Source organism: Panulirus ornatus, chromosome 41, assembly GCF_036320965.1.
Source record: "Panulirus ornatus isolate Po-2019 chromosome 41, ASM3632096v1, whole genome shotgun sequence".
Lineage (NCBI taxonomy): Eukaryota > Metazoa > Arthropoda > Malacostraca > Decapoda > Palinuridae > Panulirus > Panulirus ornatus.
Genome location: NC_092264.1, coordinates 2777765 through 2802949, shown reverse-complemented (window position 1 = coordinate 2802949; position 25185 = coordinate 2777765). Strand labels below are relative to the sequence as shown.

At 37.7% G+C, this 25185-nt stretch overlaps 1 protein-coding gene across 2 annotated transcripts in view; it reads right to left on the bottom strand.

Annotated features, from left to right (window-relative positions):
- Window positions 1-3394: 3394 nt before the first annotated feature.
- Window positions 3395-25185, bottom strand: part of LOC139761616 (phosphatidylinositol 4-phosphate 3-kinase C2 domain-containing subunit alpha-like) — a 90879-nt gene continuing 69088 nt past the window's right edge. For both annotated transcript variants that reach the window (XM_071685874.1, XM_071685875.1), the window contains 8 exons: window positions 25027-25182; window positions 23467-23774; window positions 23077-23220; window positions 19092-19183; window positions 14509-14709; window positions 11651-11853; window positions 6517-6770; window positions 3395-5472 (listed from right to left, as the gene is read on the bottom strand). In XM_071685874.1, the coding sequence (XP_071541975.1) occupies window positions 5263-5472; window positions 6517-6770; window positions 11651-11853; window positions 14509-14709; window positions 19092-19183; window positions 23077-23220; window positions 23467-23774; window positions 25027-25182 (1568 nt within the window). In that variant the 3' untranslated portion in view covers window positions 3395-5262. The remainder of the gene's footprint in view (window positions 5473-6516; window positions 6771-11650; window positions 11854-14508; window positions 14710-19091; window positions 19184-23076; window positions 23221-23466; window positions 23775-25026; window positions 25183-25185) is intronic.

Here is a 25185-nt window from a genome sequence, read left to right as displayed (position 1 = left end):
ATCTTATATTCAATTTGGCAGGGGAACAGAAGATTGTGCCGGAGGATTAGGTGAAAGCTATTACTGTTCCTTTATTCAAAGGAAAAGGTGCTAAGGATGTATGTAGCAATTACAGGAGAATAAGTCTCTTAAATATACCAGGAAAAGTGTATGCAAGAAAATTAATTGACAGAGTGATGGAAGTGAGTGAATGCAAAATAAGTGAAGAGCAAGGGGGTTTTAGGAAAGGTGGGGATGTGTGGGAAAAGTAATTAGCTTTTATGGATCTGGAGAAAGTGTATGACAGAGTCGCATGGAATGCTTTATGGGATGTGTTAAGGATATATGGTATAGAGGGACAACTCTTGGATGGTGTAAAAGCCTTCTATAGAGGAGCAAATACATGTGTAAGAGTGGATGGAGAGATGAGCGAAAGTTTTGGGATACATGTAGGTTTGAGGCAGGGCTGTGTGATGTCACCGTGGCTTTTTCACATATATATGGATGGAGTGATGAGAGAAACGAAAGCAAAACTAGGAAAAAGGGGGGCAGAGGTGGAGTGTGGCACTGAGATATGGTGGCTAGTGACAAGCCTGTTTGTGGATGATACTGTGTAGTTTGCAGAGTGAAGAGAAGTTGCAGAAGGTTGTAAGTGTGTTTTATGATGTGTTTAAGCATAAGAGACTGAAAGTAAATATAAGTGAGTAAAGGTGTTTGAGAGGAAACGGAGTGGAAATATATATTTCATAAAACGATATAGAGTGAAAGAAGAATGAGTACTAAATTGTGCTGGGGATATGGAGGGAAAAAGACTGGAAGAAGTGAGGGAATTTAAGTATATGGGAAATGTCTTGGGTAAGTGTGGTGATATAGAAGGAGAGACAAGGGAGAAAGCAGTACAAGGTAGAAGAGTCATTGGGTCCCTTAATAGAATAATGAATGGTAGAGGTGTGAGTAGGGAAGTGAAGAGAGGATTAAGGGACACCATAGTCCTCCCAAACCTGACCGGTACAGCCAAAACATAGACATGGACTGAGGCACAGAGATCAAGAATCCAGGCTGTGGAAATGAGCCATTTGAGAAGAGCATATGGTGTGACTAGATGGAATGAAGAAAGAAATGAAAGGGTGTAGGAGAGATGGTAAGGCAAGGAATGCAAAAGGAGTGAATCATGGAGTGGTAGAGCCAGTGAAATGTAATACTTTGAGGTGGTTTGGGCATGTGGAAGGATAAAAGACTGGAGTTTACAGGAAGAGTGTATGATAGTGCAATCAAAAGGGTTGCTATGAGTGGAAGACAACCTGTGACATGGGCAAATAGGGTGGAGGAATACTGAAGTGAGAGAAACATAGGAAGAATGCATGGAATGGTATATGCAAGGGATGTATGTAAGGACAGGGATAAGTGGAGACTTTTGCCATGGCCATCCCTTTATGGGAGTTCCAGGAGGGAATGGGCATCAAAGATACAGATAGATAGATGACCAACTTTGGAGTTTGTCCAAGTTGCCCTGTAAACTGGTGCAACTGCTGTCATTCCTTATTTCTCTCAAGGCCATAGCATCATCCACACACTTTCAGGTATATGCAAGTTCAAGTACTGCATGTAAAAGCACCAAGAATAGCAGTCACTCTAAGACCTATCCCTGAGGCATTCCAAATGTAACCTCAGCTCATTTTGAATTTCTAGACCATTTGTTACATTTTAAGGTTAAATACTACTGCATGGATATCATAAAACATTCTAAGCATAATTTGCTGGGTCTGTTGTGTACACCATTATGCTGACAGAACATTCCAATGGAGAGTTACATCTTAGACAATGCACCATACGCAGCTTGGGGGCAGCTATTATCATGGAATAACATGCAATGGATAAAAGTAAAGTGGAATAAAAGACTAGGGGAGCATACAAGATAACATGCACTGAATAACATGATGCATAATAAGACTGGAGTTTTGTGGTTTACTAATCTCAATCAATGAATAAGGAATAACTTTTTTCCTTCATTCTACAGTAATGTTTATCAATAAACCCAACCTAGCATCAAAGTTGCCCTTTCTCAAAAGACACATCAACACTCCTTAGTCCTTGGAAACTAAAACAAAACCAATCATAACATCATTTTGTCAAAAAACATTCATTAAACAATTCAATCATCTACTGATCAAAGTCTTCAGTATTCCCAATATGCTTACTCTTGGACTTACTTCCATGAATACACAAATTAGACAAAGAATTTCATCTTTGCTGTAAATCTGGGAATACATACTTTGTAGAAAGGGGCATAACACTCCTTTAACAGCAACTTAGCCAGAACATGTTTTTCTTATGTACCTGAGGGAGGCATGTAAGGAGAGAGATACGTAGAGACTCTCCTGCCATGGCCACCCACTTGATGGGAGTTCCTGGAGGGACTGGGGGTCAAGAGATACAGATAGATAGATAGACCTGAAATTTCTTCAAGATTCTGATGCAAATTTAATGAGCATACTTCAAGTTCCTTTTCAGCGGATGCAATGGGAGTAAAGCTAAACATTCAAAAGCCATCTTCATATAAAATAATTTCTTATTGCAAATTTGATGGAATAACCAACAGATCAGAGATAAGGCCATTTATGCAGGGTGGTATGGATGTTGGTGGGAGTGAGCATAGACATTGGCCCTTTTGCAAAATATCCCCAAATAGTGATTTTATGGTTTTCATTTTTCTTTGCAAATTACCATAAAATGAGAAAGGCTGAGGAACAAATGTGAGATAAATCTACAATGCACAATGCAGACCTTCTGGTGGTTTCCTCTACTTTCCATACAGAAGGTAACAAAAACAATAAAAAGCATTCTACAGCAAGAATGATTAGGATTATCTGAATATAAAACCCTTGGTGGAAACACTGTCCAACCACATTCTCAGCAAACTCAAAATGATCTTTCAAAAAGCGGGCATAAAGGTGAATAGGAGTGAAATATGAACATAGGCAATAGCCCTTTGGCAAAATACCCTAAAACACTACAATTATTTGGTTTTTGTGGCATCTCTTTTCCTTGCAAATCATCATGGAATGCAAATGGCTGAGTGCAAACGTGATAATCTACAGTACTATAAATTCTGAAGTACCGTCTGCATTGCATAAAGCTTATCTTCAATAGTTTCCTCTACTTTCTATATATGAAATAAGGGAAAAAATCAAAAGAACTCTACTACATGAAAGGTTAGGACCATCTGAATATAATACCATAGGTGGAGACATAGTCCAACTACATTCCCTGCTAAATCAAATAAAGCTCTCAAAAAATAGTAAAACACTTCAAAAACACATTGCATTAACAAAAAACAGTGCAAGGCAGAACCACTGTAGCACTCTTCATATACTATGATGGGCAGATAATGAATAAGCACAAATCAAAACAATAAAATGTACTATAGTTTATTCACTGTGTGCAAAACACTAACATGTGTAATATCATCAAAATATAGAATAATTAGCAACAGTAAAAAAAAGTCTGGCTCAGAGACATACCTAACTTTTAAATTCCATGTCTAATAAGACACAGTTAGATTCTATTTACCCCCATATGAAAGATAAATATGGACCTATATAATGAATCTTGTTCAATCAATTTTACAACAATGAGCAATATCAGATATAATTCTTTGTAACAAAATAACCATGCCACTTAAACTAAAAGAACCTACTTTAGAAAGAATGCTACTAGGTGGCCTCGATACCAGAGATGTTACAGTAATTCAAACGGAAACATACTAAGGTAATGAGGTTCAAATTTTCATAAAACTATCGTGAATATTCCATGCAATGGTGGATGAAGGGCACATATACAAATTATGAAGGTTATGACATAAATTCTGCTTCTGCCATTACTAGTAGGCCAAATCAGGTTGCAAGCTTCATGAAAACTTAAATCAATGGCTGTGGTCAAAACAAAAAATTATTTATTGCATTTCTTAATCTTCAAGCTCTAACTACCCTGTTCTGTTTGCTATTGTGTAAAATACATCTGGTACCTGAATGTCAAGGCAAAAGCATTCCATCATATATCCAGAGAACTTATTTTCACATTATAACTTATAACTGTGCAGGAACCTTTTAAAATCACCAATTAAAAGACTAGCAAAGTTCTTGCCCTTAAAACTGATTCATACCTTTAAAATGTAAAACACTTGCATGAGAAAACAAAAACCTAATGGTTTATGAGTCTGCAAATGAGAAGAATGTAACGAAGTTAAAAACCAGTATTTTTTCCACTGTTACAGATAAATAGATGTGTAACTTAGGAACTCCCATGTGTATCAAATACAGCAAAATGATTGGCTATGTCAGATACCTACATTTCTGGTATAAGCATATCTCATTGCAAAAATACATGAGGATGAGGAATTTACATATACCTATTCAGTATCTTGAGAAAAAAGTTACGATATGGGAGATTTCTTTATGTGAGAGGCACAAGCTAACTCAGTCATGGAAACCTGAGGCATTCCAAGAAGCCATTTTTAGGACTAGAGAAATACTGCTTTCTAAAGCAAGTGAAACAGTGAAATATTCTGGCATAAATAATATCAAAATGTCATATGAATACCATAAACAGGACTGGATGAAGTTTGAATAAAAAATTTATTTCAACTTTTACACATGCATCTTATACCTGCAAAATATATTACATTTTACTGAGTACAAACATATGCAACAGATAATTTATAATAAAATTAATAATGTACCTAAAGTCTTGATAATGAAGAACCTAATACTATCAAATGTTGATGAAAACATAATTCAGTCAGATACATTTTAAATGAGCAAATATGATGTGAAAGTTGGGTTAGTACCTTTGAGATCCAACTCTCATGATAACCCTATGAAGTTGCCAGACTGGACTGATGTGGATGCTGTAGAAAGTGATTTTGTCATGTTCAGTTATATCTTCCTGAAAAATTCAAGAACTTTCACAGGTTGATTAAACTACAGACACTTTACCATATATAATTTCTAACTTGGTATCAACAAGCTTTCTCCTTGCCAGACTCAGCTAAAGAGATAGTCATACGCAAAGATAATCTGGTTCAGTGTTATGAACTGAACATGTGCTTTAACAATTAGGATTTACTGAATCCAAAATCTGTCATATGTGCTCTGCAACTGTCTTCAGTAAACTTACCTTTAATAGGCAAAAATATAATTCCCTTGCAACTGGTAAATTATTTATCAGTCAATCAAGGGAGAATCTGAATCAATAAAAAAATTCTTAAAGTACCTAGCAAAACTCTTAAGCTTTGTGCTGGATGGTATGACCTACAGCTGTGTTGCGTTGGTGTTCCAGACTAAGCCATTCACATTGTTCTTCTTTTAGTTCTAAAGCAGACAGACGAAGGTATGAACTTCCAAGATATATATTTTCACTGAACTTGTCCTCACTCCAAACACTTATTTCTAAAACACGTTGCTTGATGATATCTTGTGACATACGATATGTAATCTGTAAAAACGAAAACAAAATCACTGAAATATATGTACTACGCAGCAATATCAGTTATATGTGGAAAAAACTGTCTCTGCATTATGGAAGAAGAAACTGGAGGACTGATTTAAGTATAAGGCAGCATGCTGATGGTCAAGCCACACAGACCCTGACAGATGAAGCACAACCACCCTAACATATCAAAAACTTCCCCTCATCTCTTTCTCTATCAAGCAGCCTGATGCCAGGAAATATTCTGGTCATCCAAATCTGACTGGAATCTTTTTTTTTTAAATTTAGGTTGAAAAATCAGCTATCAGGAAAGAAAAAATCATTAATCCCTTCTTTCAAAATTCAATTCTTAAACAATAAGTCTTCAGGCTTTTATCCAATATTTAGCAAAACCAATGATTACAGTTGTTTAGTCTGTAAAGCTCATGAAGCCAATAGATTATAAACATGGTGGGTAAATACTGCCTGTGGTCCTACATTAAACATCTGAACTTACAAAGCAATTACTCTGGTAATACTGTATGAGGGACTTTGTGTGTCAGGTCTTTCATAATATGCAAAATACACTTATGGTACACACAATACTAAATTACATGTTGCAGACTGATAGAATTTAATGTCTACTTTCAGTTTTCTATGTACAAATCTTTATTCCTAGCAATGTGTAAGATGCTCTTTCATGTTCAGGAGAGATGAAATATGTTGTGCAAAACCAAATACATGTAAATTTTGGCTCGAAGAAAATGAAATATGGTTGGTAAAATGTAAATTCTGTACATGTGAACCAGGTTCTTATGCTTGGAACTGAACAGCAGTGTATAAGCAGTGCATTATGATACAACAAATGAAAGGGTAAACTTTTGAATGAGAAAATATTTTAGCTTTTGAGTTTACGATGAAAAAAATGAGAGAGGGAAAGAATGTTGAGACATGCTTTAAAGGTTGTGCTGCCTGATCCACCCACATGAATTGGCAATAGAGCAATAATTATAAATGGAAAAATTCTTCTCATTAACTTCAGATCAGAACTCCATCATGATTCATACTCACTGGTTCCATAAAAGTAGGGTGACATGATTTCTTCACAACTTTTGTTTTCCTCTTCGTCTTCTTGTGAGGGTCTGGGAGAAGATACAACTTAACATAAGGTGATGGTTCCTGGCCAGTACTGATGAGGGAAAGATTGCGGGCATGGTGGACCATGATCTGTAGCTGGCCACGCAGATATTGAAAACTGACTTTCACCTGTCCTTGCACCTGCCCTGGCACACTTGGTATGGTTGGTGGAACAGTTGACCGTGTATCTAGCAAAAAGAAATTGCCAAGGTCTTAAACATCTCAAACTTACATGAAAAAAAAAATATCTTCTTCATTACACTGCATGCCAGATTCTCCAGAACTCAGAAATTTTGAAAACCTGCTAGAGGCTGGAATCTGTCTGGGTTACTGTAGCATACAGTGTCCAAAAAAAATCCTTGTCTGCTTCTCCATACATTTTCAAAGATGATGTCACACTTACACCTCATTACTTTGTCATTTCTCCTATGACCTTGATTACCATCTGCAGACATTTAGGCATGGAATTGGCAAGGTTCCATGTTTTGGTTCTATAGGGTCTATAGATGAAGTGCTGCAGGAAGCAGCCACCTGATCATGTATTCTGAGCACCAAGTCATCAAGAAATCTCACATGTATCCACATTCTCTTGCTTCCAGGTAAGAATTTGGGCTTTCACCTCTTTGGAAACATAAGAGCAAACAATCTTGAAGCATATATGGAAGAGATACAGAAGTCAGAGCAAAAATTCCTAAAATAAAGTGGCAGCCTGGAAGAGTAAAGAAAGAACAATGTTTCCACAAGATAACCTGAGGCATATTAAGACAAGTTTCTGGTGCTCACACCATTAAAAACATTAGTCTCAGTGACCGTATACAATAAGAATTCATCCAGAAGCATCATATGCTTGTATCCACATTAAACCTTAGACATGTATCACCTTTGAAAATACATGCAGTTGGACAAGGCTTTTTGCAAACACTGTATAGAGAAAAAAAATCCAAGTTATGGTCATTTTGCCCAAAAGGTGTAATCGACAGTATGCAATGTTCCTCCCAAAAGCTAGAATTTTCCTCAAACCTGGACCAAGTAGTCTAGTTCTGGGAGGATATACAATATACAACTGAAAAACTTAACAAATGAGCCCCAGTATGTTAGACTATCTTGTCCCTAGTATTAAGTTTAAAATGGAATGGGAAACTAAGGGAAGCTCCCTTTTTTGGAGGTTTTGATCAAATGAAAGACTGAACAAATGACCCCTAAAACATTAAATTCACTTGCACCAAGTATCAAGTTTGAAAAACTTAACAAATGAGCCCCAATACATTAAAATTCTCTTGTCTCTATATAAAGTTTAAACTGGATTGGGAAACTGAAGGGAAGCTCCCTTTTTGGATGTTTTGATCATATAAAGAGAAATGTCACTAGATTTTACAGTCTATAGAAATCCACTCAGTTGTTTACATTCATTCTGTAATCATTTACACTTATTCTGCAATCACCCTGAATGTATTAAAAAGAGTGTTTCTTCAGAAATACTTCTAAGAGCACAGAGAATATGTAGCCCACAGTATCTGGAACATAAATCAAACACAATAAAATTACAATTACAAGAGCTAGGATGTCCAAACTGGTTTCTATGTACATCAATGAATGTGGCTAAAACTAACTTTTATAATGTTAAAATTCCAATGCCTCAGGAAGTAGGCAAGAAATGCTTTCACATACCTTATAAAAAGGCTACACCTTTTATGTTAAGATAGGTTCACAGAAATAGCGATTGTAAAACAATTTTTAAGTATCCTAATAACACGAGTAGCAATGTTGTCAATGCATACCAAAAGACAGATCTGGAAGGTAATCTTAGGGTTCATAACATTCCTTTTACCCAGTGTAACTAAGCATATATTGGCCAAACTGGTTACAATCTATATACTAGGGTTGCTGAACACAAGAGATCTCTTAGATAAAAGCCAAGAAAGCTCTTGCTATTTTTAATCATGTTTGAAATGAAGGCCACACTATGGATGAGAATAATGCCTCAATAGTATGTAAATAAAAAATTTTTAAACAAAAATTATAGAATCCACACTTATTCCCTGCAAGGAAATTATTGATATTACACATGGTTAGAGGACTCCAGACATCATAACAACTGCAGCTAGTAAGAAAATGATATATAAGATGTTAACTCCACCCAAACACATAAGACATCATATAACTTAAGGTAGCATTAAAAACAGAGGACTGTGCCTTAGAAGGAAAATCCTCACTTGGCCCCCTTCTCTGTTCCTTCTTTTGGAAAATCAAAAAAATGGGAGGGGAGGATTTCCAGCCCCGCCGCTCCCTCGCCTTTTATGACATGCAGGGAATATGTGGGAAGTATTCTTTCTCCCCTATCCCCAGGGTTAGTTGATATAGCTAATATTTCTATACATTTTTCTTGCTAGACTTTAATGCATCTAATCTTATGACACTTCCATGAAGAGGGTCATAGCGTATGGACCAAAAGTTCCATGAAGAGGGTCATAGTGTATGGACCAAAATATAGAGATGTCAAAAAGCAAAGGAGCCTAGGGATGTGCTGTGGAGATGATATGTGGCAATGCAGTCAGCCAGCATTTGAAAGGGATAAGAAAGAAAGGGGATCTCGTTTCAGTTCACTGTACATGAAAGTAAGAGAGTGGATGTGCGTGAATGAGGTCATTTCTTTGTATACTCCCGGCACTACCTCATTAACATGAAAAAAGCAAACATATATGTAAAATAGAAAGAAAGAATAATCACAGCAGGATAAAAAAGGAGGAACACAACACCTTTAAAAGAACACTGTAAATAATGAGAGATACTCCAAAACTTTCTAATAAATCAACTATGCAGTTAATTAGGCTAAAATATTTGGAGAGAAGCATTATAGAGGATGACCTAACAATATGCAAAGAGGTATATGATAAGTTCAAGTGTTTTCACAGTGGAAGACACTACAGCCTCAATATAAATGAGACAGAAAAGAATTTCCTGAAAATCACTGAATTATCTTGAGGAAACAATCATTAAAGAACCTTGACCCATAAATGGTTCATGGTTCTGAAGAAGTTTTTCCATGTGCAGAAGAAGAGCACATGCCACTTGGAATATTATTAAAGTCAAAGCATTGATGAAGGGAAATTTGTCCACATCCACCAGAGGGAAAATGTCATATCCATCTTTAAGAATGGAGACAGGAATGTCGCAGAGAACTACAGACCAATGTATCTTGAGAAATTAAGCTTGTGAAATAATGTTAAAGATAATCAGAGAGCAAGATGACTATTTGTAAATGAGAAACTACATAAGCAAGAGACAACATGGATTCAGGAAAAGGTCATATGTAACAAACTTCCCTGACTTCTTAGAGAGAGAGTGAGCTCTATTTCATACAAAAGAGAAGGTTGAGTGAATTGTGTGTATCTGGACTGCCAGATATCATTTGAAATTGCACCATATATGTGATTGGTAAATAAGCTGAATCTTCAAGCATGAATCAGAGTACAATATCTTCAATGGATGGGAAATTCCCTAAGCAGAAGGGAAGAGGACACTTATCAAAACAGCCTCTCAAAATGGGTTGCAGTCACCATGGAGTGCCACAGAGATCAATCCTGAGAGCACTGGTCTTCTTGATCTGAGTAAATGACTTGCCAGAGGGACTGAATTTATGTCTGAATATTTCTATGGAAGATGCTGAGATCATAAGGGAAGTAAAGAGCAAGAATGACCTATATAAACTCTTGTTGGTGAGATACAAGGTTGAAATTCAGTCTGAGCAAATATAAAGTACTGAGGATGGGACACAGTAAAAAAAAAAATCAAGAATGATATTACTTAACAAGATAAAAGCTGCAGGACTTTGTCAGTGGAAGGATTTAAGAGTCAATATTGTACTGAACCTGCTTTAAGCCACTTTAAGCTTTAAGTACGGAACAGGAGAGAAACTGTCTATTGACAAATACCAAAATCAAAGTCAAGTAGAAGGATAAAGAAGTATCTAATAAATTGTTTATATCCTATATCAAGAAAAAACTAGAATGTACTCTAAAGTTTGGTCAATGCACTTGAAAAACAAAGAACTAAATGAGAAGGACCAGAAGAGGATAATAAAGTTGGTCCCATAATTAAAAAGGCTGAGTTACTGTTTGGTGCTAAAGACCATAAATTTGTTCACCAAGAAAAGAAGAATAAGGGGTAGCTTGATAACAATCTTTATATTTCCAACCCAGCTTTATGATGTCAAGATTGAACATTCCTTCAAAAAATGCAAACTAAATATCCTGAGGCATTAACATGAAAATGAATAAAAGAAGACTTTTTAGATAAAATGTAACAAAGTACTTTCATAGAACAGTACAGAATAAAATCAGTGATGAAACTGCAAATGTAAACAGTGTAATAAAATTCAAAAGACATATGACAGCACAGAAATGTGAAGACAATGAGGGGATAGAGAAAGTTAGAGAGATTAGGTTTTAGGAGTGAAGAACTTCCTCCATGTGCCATATAAATACCTTTCATAATACTCCACACACTACAAGCAAGAGGGAATAAACTGGCTGATGAGTACTGCAGTACCTATAATTATCTGATTTTAAATATGGAGAGGGATACTGAACATCTGCCCCATCTCTGCCTACAAAGCCTACTGTCAAATGGACAGGTGGCTGTCATATGTCAGACTTTGACACCATGAGCATGCATTCTTTACACATGACTAACAAGTCATTGATGACATTGGTCACTGCATTCCAAGGTATGAAATATTTTCCATATAATCTTTCTTCCAATTAATTCCAAGCAAAGGTTAAGAAAGTGTGCAGTACTATTCATGGCTTGCTGTCAGACTCAAATAGCCAATCATTCATCAAGAAATATGCTAATGAACAGATGTTAAATACATAAAAGTGAAAACTTTTTTCGATAAAAGATATACCTCTGACACTCGTTTATTCCTAAATTTTCAAAAAAAAAAGCTATTTACATTGCTTTATTCATACATTTTCGTTTTTTTCTACTCCTATAAACAGCAAACAAAAACCATGTAGTTATTTTCATTACCTTATCATGAAAATATGACTACAAAAACATTCCATACCTTTGTTTTTCAACTTCTTAATATGGATATCTGTGTCTTCTTGGTCCCTTAGTAATGGATGAAAGAATGTATACACAAGATCTGAGTGTGAAATTTCAGGTGCCAGGTCAAACAGGGTGGCAAGGAAAAGTTCAATCTCCAATTTTCGCTTCTCTGCAACAGCTTTAACTTCTGATCGGCCAATCTGTACACCTTTTGGAAGGCTGAAAAGATATTCACCAAGAGTATTACAAAAAAAGAAGCTTTACAATGTGGCACACAACCATTTTGATATATCCTGGTAATGAAGCCTATTAACTCTCTGAACAGGTTTCCTATAACTATTTTCATTATCTTATATTTGTTTATACTCAGTCAACACATCCTCTTCCTAATTCGACCAGTGAGGTTTTGTATCCTAAACAGATGAAAATATAATTCTATTCCCACACAGTCCCTCTTTATTCCTGGTATCTACAAATACACTAAAATATCTTCCTCAAAAAATGATTATCTGTTACACATTCTACATAGATTTCATCCATGCAACTTTACTCTCACTTTTCCAAACCATCTATCCTTCTCTCATCACTATCATATGCTTTCAATTCTAATCAATCGACTTAGTTTATCCCTCAGAAGTCCTCTTACTTCTTATCTAAATGGATATGAGATACTAGGGTTTCAAATTCATGCATTACAAGATTCTTTCACACTCTATGTTCTTTCCAGTCACTAACACTCTCAGAATGCAGATAATTCTCCTTTGCATGACACCTCACTCAACTTATGCTTTTACACTGTCTTCAGCTTTTCTAATGCCATCTTTTCTAATCATTACTCCTGAAAACTTAAATATCTATCTATCTATCTATACCACTGACAACCTACATCTCATACTTTCTAATCCAAGAGATATTACATTGTACCTGACTATCTCTTTAAAACTCGGAAATATATGCCTATTGCTATTACTTATATCTGCTTTCAATATCCTCACCAACATACATTATTAAAGTGAGCTACTATTAAAACTGAAATCCTCCTAGGATTTAGCCAGTTGAACAGAATCACCTACATACAAGTACTCTAATAATCACCATTTTTTCCCACCAAAGTTCAGCTACAGTCTGTAGTCACTCAAATGCATATATATATCTTACATAAAAGAGCTTAATACCCATTTCAAACCACATTTCACTTACAACCATAAGTCTATCATGTATATCCCAGAGAATCAAAATTTCCCAAATTCCTTTACTAACAATACATATTTGCTGCATGACCTGTTCTCCTTTTCCTTGGACTTTTTCTATACCTGTTTTTCCACCTATTTCTTCACAGCAAACATCTTTCTTACAACTTCTTTCTCTTCTTTTCATCCTAAACCATTCATCTTCACTGTTCTTATTTCAGAAAAATTTTGATAGAAAAAATAAATTATATATATATCTCAAATATGTGTCAAGCAGTTCATCATGCAAGCTTCTTGCAAACAATACAGAAATTATTTTAATTCATCAGAGCTTTCAGTGAACCTGTGATCCTTTTCCCCTGTACAACTCTATGCCTAACTTCAGCCTTCCACTATTACCATTATTAATCATCAACATTAAACACTCAAGCTTTTTCACCTCTGATTGTTTTCCATTCAAATAGAAGCTGTGCATATTGCTCATCTCTTTCACAAACAAAAATCATGTTTTTACTTGCATATACTTGAATCATCAGTGACTTTCCATTTCATTCATTCCCATCACTGAATAAGCTAATATTACATATACATTAGCTGTGAAACTTACATTTTGTTACACCACAGTTTAGTAGTTCACTGCAATAATCCAACCTCACTCTATTCTCATATCTTTCTCTATTCACAAAAATAAAAGCGAAAAATCATGGTATTACAAAACCGTGGTATGCTACCAAACTTACTTCAAGTCACCTTAATCTGGCCTAACACTAATTCCACTTAAATGCTCTTAATACTACTCACAAGTTTTTCATGTACACAAGAGAAACTCAGAACTTTCTTCAGTAATTTATGTAACTTTATCATGTCTATATCTTTTGAATTTTCTCCATTACCTGCTCTTTCCTTTACATGTCCACCTTCTTCATAATCTACACTGCATCTCAAAATCCTTTTAACATGAGCACTCAACAATCCTATCATACAGTAAGCCAACTATAATAAAAAAAGGCATTCCTCTGTTTTGCTAACAGTTCATTCAAATCCCATTATCTTCATACAGTGAAATAGTTGCCTCTGACCAATCATCAGGCAGAGAAACATTCTTCCATGATATCACACACACTTTTCATTCTATTCAACAATCTCAGTGCTTTTGTTTCTTAGGTTTTTCAATTGCTAACTAAATCAGAATAATCTAAAGCAGCTTAACTAATTCTTACAATAATCTAAATAACCTCTGCCGAAATGTTACACGAAACCCAAATGAATAACTGCATTTTTCAGAATGCAAAAATGCTCCACATCCCACTCTGACATCTCATCCTGAATGCAAAGGGACATTTGGTACTAGTAATCTAAGAATGAGAAAACAGAAAGACTACACAAAAAATTATATAATTCTTCACAAAGATATTCCTTAATCTGCAAAGACAATTACTCTTAAGTGGTGGATTCAGCCAACTTGACATACTGTGCATGTGCAGATTGCTGAGCATGTTCATCTGGTTAACCTTTAAATTCTTTTTAACTTTTTATTTTTCAAATATTTTATCGATGCAGCAGCCAAGCTTGAGGAATATCAGTAAACATTCTGTTGCTGAAATAACACGGGATATAAAATGGAAAAAATGATGAACCAAGATTTCCATCTTGCAAAATCATAAAGATTAAAAACTGTGCTCACCCATGTATTCTGGCAAGTGGAAAAATGAGACATAATTTTTGATGAAACTCGGAGAATTCTCGGTAGGAACGAAAAAGGTATGATGGTTCTCGTTGTCCCTCTCGCTCCAATTCCAAGATATAAACATAGTACTTGTTTGGGTTGTAACGTTTTTGATAACTATACAGCCTCACCATACGAATTTTGCCATCTTGTGCCGCCCTGTAAGAGATAAGCTGACAGTTACGGCTTCAGTGTTAAAAAAAAAATACATAAATTAAAACATTATTACTATATTCCACTTGACTCTGTCATTCACTTTCTCCTGATAAACAAAAACTGAATGGATCTTCTTAACTTCTGCTTGGTACTTTTCCATAGTCATTTTCACCACCAAAATCTGATATATGCATAAACTATTTTTTATTTATTTTGCTTTGTCGCTGTCTCCCGCGTTTGCGAGGTAGCGCAAGGAAACAGACGAAAGAAATGGCACAACTCACCCCCATACACAATGTATATACATACACGTCCACACACGCAAATATACATATCTATACATCTCAATGTACACATATATATACACACACAGACACATACATATATACCCATGCACACAATTCGCACTGTCTGCCTTTATTCATTCCCATCGCCACCTCGCCACACATGGAATACCATCCCCCTCCCCCCTCATGTGTGCGAGGTAGCACTAGGAAAAGACAACAAAGGACCCATTCGTTCACACTCAGTCTCTAGCTATCATGCAATAATGCCCGAAACCACAGCTACCTTTCCACATCCAGGCCCCACACAACTTTCCATGGTTTACCCCAGACGCTTCACATGCCCTGATTCAATCCACTGACAGCACGTCAACCCCGGTATACCACATCGATCCAATTCACTCTATTCCTTGCCCTCCTTTCACCCTCCTGCATGTTCAGGCCCAGATCACCCAAAATCTTTTTCACTCCATCTTTCCACCTCCAATTTGGTCTCCCTCTTCTCCTCGTTCCCTCCACCTCCGACACATATATCCTCTTGGTCAATCTTTCCTTACTCATTTTCTCCATGTGCCCAAACCATTTCAAAACACCCTCTTCTGCTCTCTCAACCACGCTCTTTTTATTTCCATACATCTCTCTTACCCTTACATTACTTACTAGATCAAACCACCTCACACTACACATTGTCCTCAAACATCTCATTTCCAGCACATCCACCCTCCTGCGCACAACTCTATCCATAGCCCACTCCTCGCAACCATACAACATTGTTGGAACCACTATTCCTTCAAACATACCCATTTTTGCTTTCCGAGATAATGTTCTCAACTTCCACACATTCATCAAGGCTCCCAGGATTTTCGCCCCCTCCCCCACCCTATGATTCACTTCCGCTTCCATGGTTCCATCCGCTGCCAGATCCACTCCCAGATACCTAAAACACTTTACTTCCTCCAGTTTTTCTCCATTCAAACTTACCTCCCAATTGACTTGACCCTCAACCCTACTGTACCTAATAACCTTGCTCTTATTCACATTTACTCTTAACTTTCTTCTTTCACACACTTTACTAAACTCAGTCACCAGCTTCTGCAGTTTCTTACATGAATCAGCCACCAGCTCTGTATCATCAGCGAACAACAACTAACTCACTTCCCAAGCTCTCTCATCCACAACAGACTTCATACTTGCCCCTCTTTCCAAAACTCTTGCATTCACCTCCCTAACAACCCCATCCATAAACAAATTAAACAACCATGGAGACATCACACACCCCTGCCGCAAACCTACATTCACTGAGAACCAATCACTTTCCTCTCTTCCTACACGTACACATGCCTTACATCCTCGATAAAAACTTTTCACTGCTTCTAACAACTTGCCTCCCACACCATATATTCTTAATACCTTCCACAGAGCATCTCTATCAACTCTATCATATGCCTTCTCCAGATCCATAAATGCTACATACAAATCCATTTGCTTTTCTAAGTATTTCTCACATACATTCTTCAAAGCAAACACCTGATCCACACATCCTCTACCACTTCTGAAACCACACTGCTCTTCCCCAATCTGATGCTCTGTACATGCCTTTACCCTCTCAATCAATATCCTCCCATATAATTTACCAGGAATACTCAACAAACTTATACCTCTGTAATTTGAGCACTTATCCCCTTTGCCTTTGTACAATGGCACTATGCACGCATTCCGCCAATCCTCAGGCACCTCACCATGAGTCATGCATACATTAAATAACCTTACCAACCAGTCAACAATACAGTCACCCCCTTTTTTAATAAATTCCACTGCAATACCATCCAAACCTGCTGCCTTGCCGGCTTTCATCTTCCGCAAAGCTTTTACTATCTCTTCTCTGTTTACCAAATCATTTTCCCCAATCCTCTCACTTTGCACACCACCTCGACCAAAACACCCTACATCTGCCACTCTATCATCAAACACATTCAACAAACCTTCAAAATACTCACTCCATCTCCTTCTCACATCACCACTACTTGTTATCACCTCCCCATTTGCGCCCTTCACTGAAGTTCCCATTTGCTCCCTTGTCTTACGCACTTTATTTACCTCCTTCCAGAACATCTTTTTATTCTCCCTAAAATTTAATGATACTCTCTCACCCCAACTCTCATTTGCCCTCTTTTTCACCTCTTGCACCTTTCTCTTGACCTCCTGTCTCTTTCTTTTATACATCTCCCACTCAATTGCATTTTTTCCCTGCAAAAATCGTCCAAATGCCTCTCTCTTCTCTTTCACTAATAATCTTACTTCTTCATCCCACCACTCACTACCCTTTCTAATCAACCCACCTCCAACTCATCTCATGCCACAAGCATCTTTTGCACAATCCATCACTGATTCCCTAAATACATCCCATTCCTCCCCCACTCCCCTTACTTCCATTGTTCTCACCTTTTTCCATTCTGTACTCAGTCTCTCCCGGTACTTCCTCACACAAGTCTCCTTCCCAAGCTCACTTACTCTCACCACCCTCTTCATCCCAACATTCACTCTTCTTTTCTGAAAACCCATACAAATCTTCACCTTAGCTTCCACAAGATAATGATCAGACATCCCTCCAGTTGCACCTCTCAGCACATTAACATCCAAAAGTCTCTCTTTCGCGCACCTGTCAATTAACACGTAATCCAATAACGCTCTCTGGCCATCTCTCCTACTTACATACGTATACTTATGTATATCTCACTTTTTAAACCAGGTATTCCCAATCACCAGTCCTTTTTCAGCACATAAATCTACAAGCTCTTCACCATTTCCATTTACAACACTGAACACCCCATGTATACCAATTATTCCCTCAACTGCCACATTACTCACCTTTGCATTCAAATCACCCATCACTATAACCTGGTCTCATGCATCAAAACCACTAACACACTCATTCAGCTGCTCCCAAAACACTTGCCTCTCATGATCTTTCTTCTCATGGCCAGGTGCATATGCACCAATAATCACCCATCTCTCTCCATCAACGTTCAGTTTTACCCATATTAATCGAGAATTTACTTTCTTACATTCTATCACATACTCCCACAACTCCTGTTTCAGGAGTACTGCTACTCCTTCCCTTGCTCTTGTCCTCTCACTAACCCCTGACTTTACTCCAAAGACATTCCCAAACCACTCTTCCCCTTTACCCTTGAGCTTCGTTTCACTCAGAGCCAAAACATCCAGGTTCCTTTCCTTAAACATACTACCTATCTCTCCTTTTTTCACATCTTGGTTACATCCACACACATTTAGACACCCCAGTCTGAGCCTTCGAGGAGGATGAGCACTCCCCGCGTGACTCCTTCTTCTGTTTCCCAATTTAGAAAGTTAAAAATACAAGGAGGGGAGGATTACCTTTCCTAAAACCCCCTTGCTCCTCACTTATTCTTCATTCAGTCACTTCAGTTACTCTATCAATCAACATTCTGGGAAATACTTTTCCTGGTATACTTAACAAACTTTTTTCCCTCTAATTGCTAAATACATCCTTAGCATCCTTCCTTTGAATAAAGGAACAATGATAGCTTTCACCTAATCCTCAGGCACAATCCTCTGCTTCCACATTAAATCAAACATCCCCTGCGTCTCACTTTCTCCTCCAGCTTTTAACATTTCACCTATAATCCCATCCACTTCAGATGCCTTTCATATCTTGTTACTTATCATCCTCTGGATTTTCACTTACATTCAGACCATTTTCTTCCTTTGTGTGGATTTACAGCTGAAGACATATCCATGAAACACTGCTGGGACTATCATACTCTCAAAACAGATAATGACCTCTCTTCCACATCTACAATCTAAGCCCTCTTTACCGACCAAAGACTCACTTTAACCTCCATGGTTCCATCCACTGTCATGTCCACTTGCTAAGAGCATTCCACTTCCCATGCAAACTTTCACTCAAACCAACCTGTCTCATGTCCTGCTGTACCTCATTACTTTACTTTTGTTTATATTTACTTTCAACAATCTCTTTTCACACACTCTCCTGAACTCTTCATGTGGATAATGTGTATGTACATTTAGGCAAAAAACTTGCACATTTCTGCAACTCACGTGTAAGTCCGTGGGATAAATGATAACAAGAGATCATCTGAATGATCCCCTGACCACCTCAACTGAGCGAGATTGTGAATGAAAAAGTTAACCTGAAACAGAAAGAGTGAGCATGATAACAATTACTTATTTGTACATTATATGCTCTGTAATACATAAATCTATTATGATACTACTGAAATATAAAGGCTTTATGATCTTCAATTCTAAACAGGTACAGTTTTGGTTTACATATGAAATGCAAAAACTGGGTGAGTTTTGTGAAAAATTAACATGAATTTGAGAAACCTAACGAATCATGTATACCATACACTTAAAACAAAAAATCAGAGTTACTTTAATGAAAGCAACATTTCTTGCTGAGGATAAGAAGCAATTACAAGGCCTAACAATTAAGTGCAATTATGATTACTTGCTGGTAACAGTGGTTGGTAGGATCATTAGTTAGGAGCCTCTGACAACAATGTGCTAGAGTTGCCCTCTCCCAGTGACCTGTTAAGGTTGAAGCACTAAAGGCTAAGAAGCAGCACTAGAATTCAACAGTTATGGAAATTCTTTTGCCATGGCAACCTCCTTGAGGGAGTTCCCAAAGGGAATGGGCATCAAAGATACAGATTGACAGACAGATAGAAATAACCAGTTACATATAATTACTTTGCAAAATACAGGGGGAAAAATCTTATCACTAGACAACATTATGTTTACAACTTTAACTCTACTTGAGCCATTTTATTCTTGCTACTGGACCATGGAGTCATGGAGCCACTGACATGATATAATACTGCATTAAATCATCATAAGGACAGACAGTAAGTTAATCATGCAACCCCAACATCCCTCTTATGGGATTCCTGCTGCTTGGAAGCAGTGCTCCACATAAGAACAGAGTGAGGGGAGCAGCTCTGTGGCAAGATCCTCAATGACACTGCTCATTTCAAACTACTGACCATAGTGCAATGGTAGTCTTGCCAAGGATGTCTTCTTATTTGTGGCATTACCTCTTGTAGGCTTGTTTGTGTTTTTTTCAAAAGCCCTTATTTTCTTGAGAGAGTCTGTAGGAAGCCTGTACATACATGAGGTCTTTGTAGGAAGTATCACTGTTTTGCTTTTCCACAACATGAACATCTTCAGGAATAAGTCAGTTAGGTTCTATGTGGGAAAAGTGCATGTAAATGTAGCAGATGGAAAAATATTGGTATATACTGGCTCCATAATCAACTTGTTTCACAGACTGGTACAGCAAAGAACACTACACATGCAAAAACCGAGTGTGAAGAGGTTGGCTGGCATGTTGGGAAAGGAAATTGGAGGCATTTTTTTTCCTGTGGAATTATTCCAGCTCTTCCCCAAGCATCTGTTGACAAAGTCTTCCATCATGCCAAGACTATATAAAGAGGAAATTAGGTACATCTGTTATGCAATTTCTTTCACCTAGAGAAATGTCTGGCTGAGGATGGTGGGGGTGATGTCTCATGCTGCCCTCTCTGCTTCTATATAACCCAACTAAATCTCTCTGTCATATACTTTTAACATAATTCCTATCACTTTCCTTCACTTTCCTCACCAACTGATACATTTAAGAAATGTTCATCCTCATCATTTAGGTCATCCAACGATCTATGCATTTTCCATAGAGGTACCACCTATGCATGACCAATATGTTGATGGCTACAAATATTCTCCCTGTGCCTTTCCATTGATGGAGGAGGCCTCTATGTGCTAATAATGGTATGATACGTCACCAAGCACTTCATTTCCAACACACCTACTTATATACTCTTGCATTTAAGGCCCTAGATTTGCATCTATATAGCAGTGTCAGGACTGCATTCCATCAAACATACCCATTTTTGCCCTTAGTGTAAATGACCTCTTTTCACACATTTCTCAATGCACCCAGGACTTTGGCCCCTCTCCCAGTCAGTGGTTCACTTCATCCATCATATTTCCTTCTGCTGTCATGTCCACTCCCTCTCCACTTTCTCCAGGATTTTTACATTCAGACTCAAAACAACCTTTGTTTCTCTCCCCTCTTAAACCTCATAACTACTGTTATACACATCAACTCTCAACTTCCTCCTTTTACACACTCTTTCAAAATTAGACACAGCTTCTACCTTCTGCAGTTTCTCACCCAAGTCTACCATTAAAGCTGTCATCTGCATACAGCAACTAACTCATCCCCACCTTCCCACCTCCATAACATCACACATCCTTGATGCAGACCCACCTTCACCTAGAACTACCCACTCTCCGCCCTTCCTTATTGCACACGCCTTACCTTTTACTTAAAAATTCTTCACTGCTCTTAGGCAATTTCCCCAAAGCATTTCTATCAACACTACTATATGCTTTCTACATATCAATAAATGCCACATACAATTCTCTCACTTTCTCTAAGGAGGGGTCTTGGAATATATTCCCATCTTTTACATGTAAAAACTGCTTTATTTGTGCAATCCACTTTGATCTTTTTTCATTGATGCATCTAACATCTTCCACATTACATTAAATAAGAGGGAGAGACAACAGGAACTGGGTGAAGGTATTCATGCTGAATAGTGAAATTAATGAGAATTAATGGAATAAAGAGAAGATTTCTAAGACATATAATAAATGGAAAAGATATCCTTAGACAGATATCAAATGGATAACAGCATAATTCCAGAAAATCCAAATGCAAAGAACTGACATAATATTGCACATTGGAGCTATTCTGATTATTATTACCATTTTGCTTTGTCGCTGTCTCCCGTGTTGGCGAGGTAGCGCAAGGAAACAGACGAAAGAATGGCCCAACCCACCTACATACACATGTATATACATACACGTCCACACACGCAAATATACATACCTATACATCTCAATGTATACATATATATATACACACAGACATATACATATATACACATGTACATAGTTCATACTGTCTGCCTTTATTCATTCCTATCGCCAACTCGCCACACATGAAATAACAACCCCCCTCCCATGTGTGCGAGGTAGTGCTAGGAAAATACAACGAATGCCCCATTCGTTCACACTCAGTCTCTAGCTGTCATGTAATAATGCACCGAAACCACAGCTCCCTTTCCACATCCAGGCCCCACACAACTTTCCATGGTTTACCCCAGACACTTCACATGCCCTGCTTCAATCCATTGACAGCACGTTGACCCCGGTATACCACATCGTTCCAATTCACTCTATTCCTTGCCCGCCTTTCACCCTCCTGCATGTTCAGGCCCCGATCACTCAAAATTTTTTTCACTCCATCTTTCCACCTCCAATTTGGTCTCCCACTTCTCCTCGTTCCCTCCACCTCTGACACATATATCCTCTTGGTCAATCTTTCCTCACTCATTCTCTCCATGTGACCAAACCATTTCAAAACACACTCTTCTGCTCTCTCAACCACACTCTTTTTATTACCACACACACACACTTACTCGACCAAACCACCTCACACCACATATTGTCCTCAAACATCTCATTTCCAGCACATCTACCCTCCTGCGCACAACTCTATCCATATATCCATAGCCCACGCCTCGCAACCATACAACATTGTTGGAACCACTATTCCTTCAAACATACCCATTTTTGCTTTCTGATATAATGTTCTCAACTTCCACACATTCTTCAAGGCTCCCAGAATTTTTGCCCCCTCCCCCACCCTATGATTCACTTTCGCTTCCATGGTTCCATCCGCTGCCAAATCCACTCCCAGATGTCTAAAACACTTCACTTCCTCCAGTTTTTCTCCATTCAAACTTACCTCCCAACTGACTTGACCCTCAACCCTACTGTACCTAATAACCTTGCTCTTATTCACATTTACTCTCAACTTTCTTCTTTCACACACTTTACCAAACTCAGTCACCAGCTTCTGAAAAAAGTTGAAAAAATTAGACTCTTTCATGTCAAAATAGCAGCTATGATACTCTATAAGTTTATATCAAGATGACAAAAATTCAGTGGAACTGACCTGTGTAAACCAAGACTTAAGGGACTCCTGAATCATTCGAGAAAACATGGCTCCAGCCTCAGCATTGGTCTTGTCCTGCAACAATGACCGCTCTACATAGGTCACAGCATCCCAGGTAACTCCAGGTATGCCAGAGGATGCCATCTTGAAAAAGTGTAATGAGCTTGTAGTAACATATTAAGGAGTCTTGACTATATATATCTCAGGTACCTCCAGATATGCCTACACTAATTAATGCCATTTAGCAGTAAGGCGTTTTCAGTAATAGGATGCCATTAACAAAGCACTTTACTACAATATAGGAAATGATCTTCCTTATATAACAGGGATCAATTACACTTAAATATTTTGGGAATACTTATGTTCTAAAGTCTAATCTCTAATTCTTACCAAGGCAAATAAATACAGCAACAATTGGCCATTGCGCCTGATGATGTTGAAAGCTCGACAACATAAGTCCACAAAACCTTGGAACTTATCAGATGGCTTCTCGCCTCCATTAATGACATATGCCATATCAGATGTCAGTACAAATGGAGTCCGATCTCTCTTGAAACTCCCAAACTTCTGAGCATCTCCAAGAAACTTGCCAAAATCAATATGGAAGAGGTGGCCTGAAGTCTTTAGCATGATGTTATCATTATGACGATCACAAATTCCAAGAATGTATGTAGCCACGCAGTATCCTGCACAAGAAGCTGTAAAACAGACGTGTTAAAAAAGGAAATTATCTTCTTAACAGGATTAGGGCAGATACCTCTGGATTAGGTTTCTGAGGGCCTAAAGATCAGTTATAGGTACAGCAAAATATGCAAAATTGGGCAATCTTAGGACATCAACATTGCCAGTTTTTGGACAAAATACTCTATATGACTTTGCTTATGATAAAAATCAATTTGTTTTTGCATTACAAAAAATTTTATCTACAACAAATATAAAACACTATAAAAGAAGTTAATACAAGATAAAGTATGAAAAATAGAAATAATGTGTTTTCTATTCAGTTATCATCTTCCTTGTGTCCACCTCGAAAGAAAGATACTAAATAATTCTGACAAAAGTAACTAATAATTAGTAATTCAGAAACAATTCTACCTTCTTGGTAATATTGACGGAATTATATTTTCTCCTTTCACTACCACTAAGTGTAAGGATATCTGCCGGTCTCTTCTACATGTTTACAATGAAGACAGGTAAAATAATGGAAAAAATCATACTAAGCACTACAACATCCAAAAGAGGTAAGGGTATAAACAAAAGAGTGAGCGTAGTTGTTAACGTACCATCCACCCATATCTCTAATTCCCATTCCCTCTGTGAAATCCCTCAAGGGGGTGCCCACAGCAAAAGCCTCCTCTACTAGTGAACTCCAGTGCCAATTCTTTGCCTTCAGTGCCTTACCCTTAACATGTCATTGGCAGAGGGGCAACTCTAGCACATTCTTACCTGAGCATCCTATCTAATGTTCCTACCAACTACTTCACCTAATGTCTACCTGACGTTCCTGCCTAATGTTCCAACCTGCTACTTCTACCTAATGCTCCTGCCTTTTGTTCCTACCAACTACTTCTACCTAATGCTCCTGCCTAATGTTTCTACCTACAACTACTATCAACTGCTCCTTCCATATTGCCATGAGGCAGGGCTAAAGCAAAGCACTAAACATAGGAAAATCTAGAATTTTAAAGAATGAGTTGTGCGAATTAAGTATTGTCAAATGTTATGTGTGACAAAGAGAGATTGTATGTTAGTGGAAAGAATAACAGCAGGCCATGTGTGGGTAAGGCAGAAAGAAAAGACAGCTACCTGGGTCAGACAAGTGCAACTTGATGACCAATGAAATGCTGGCTTACTAAACAGCTATTGCTAACCCTCCCAATACCCAGACAGGTAGTACCATCAATATACCTCCCTGGTTGGTGGCTGCACACCAACTAAAATATTTCTTACCAGTAAAGTTCTCAACAGCTCTCTGATACTCTAATTGTGATGGATTCTGTTTTGCTAACCACTCAGCAATGGGACGATCCTTGAAAGACCCTGTGACTCCATATTCTGTCTGAATCTTCCGCAGAGTTTCGGCATCCTTCACCAGCTCAATGATCCCTG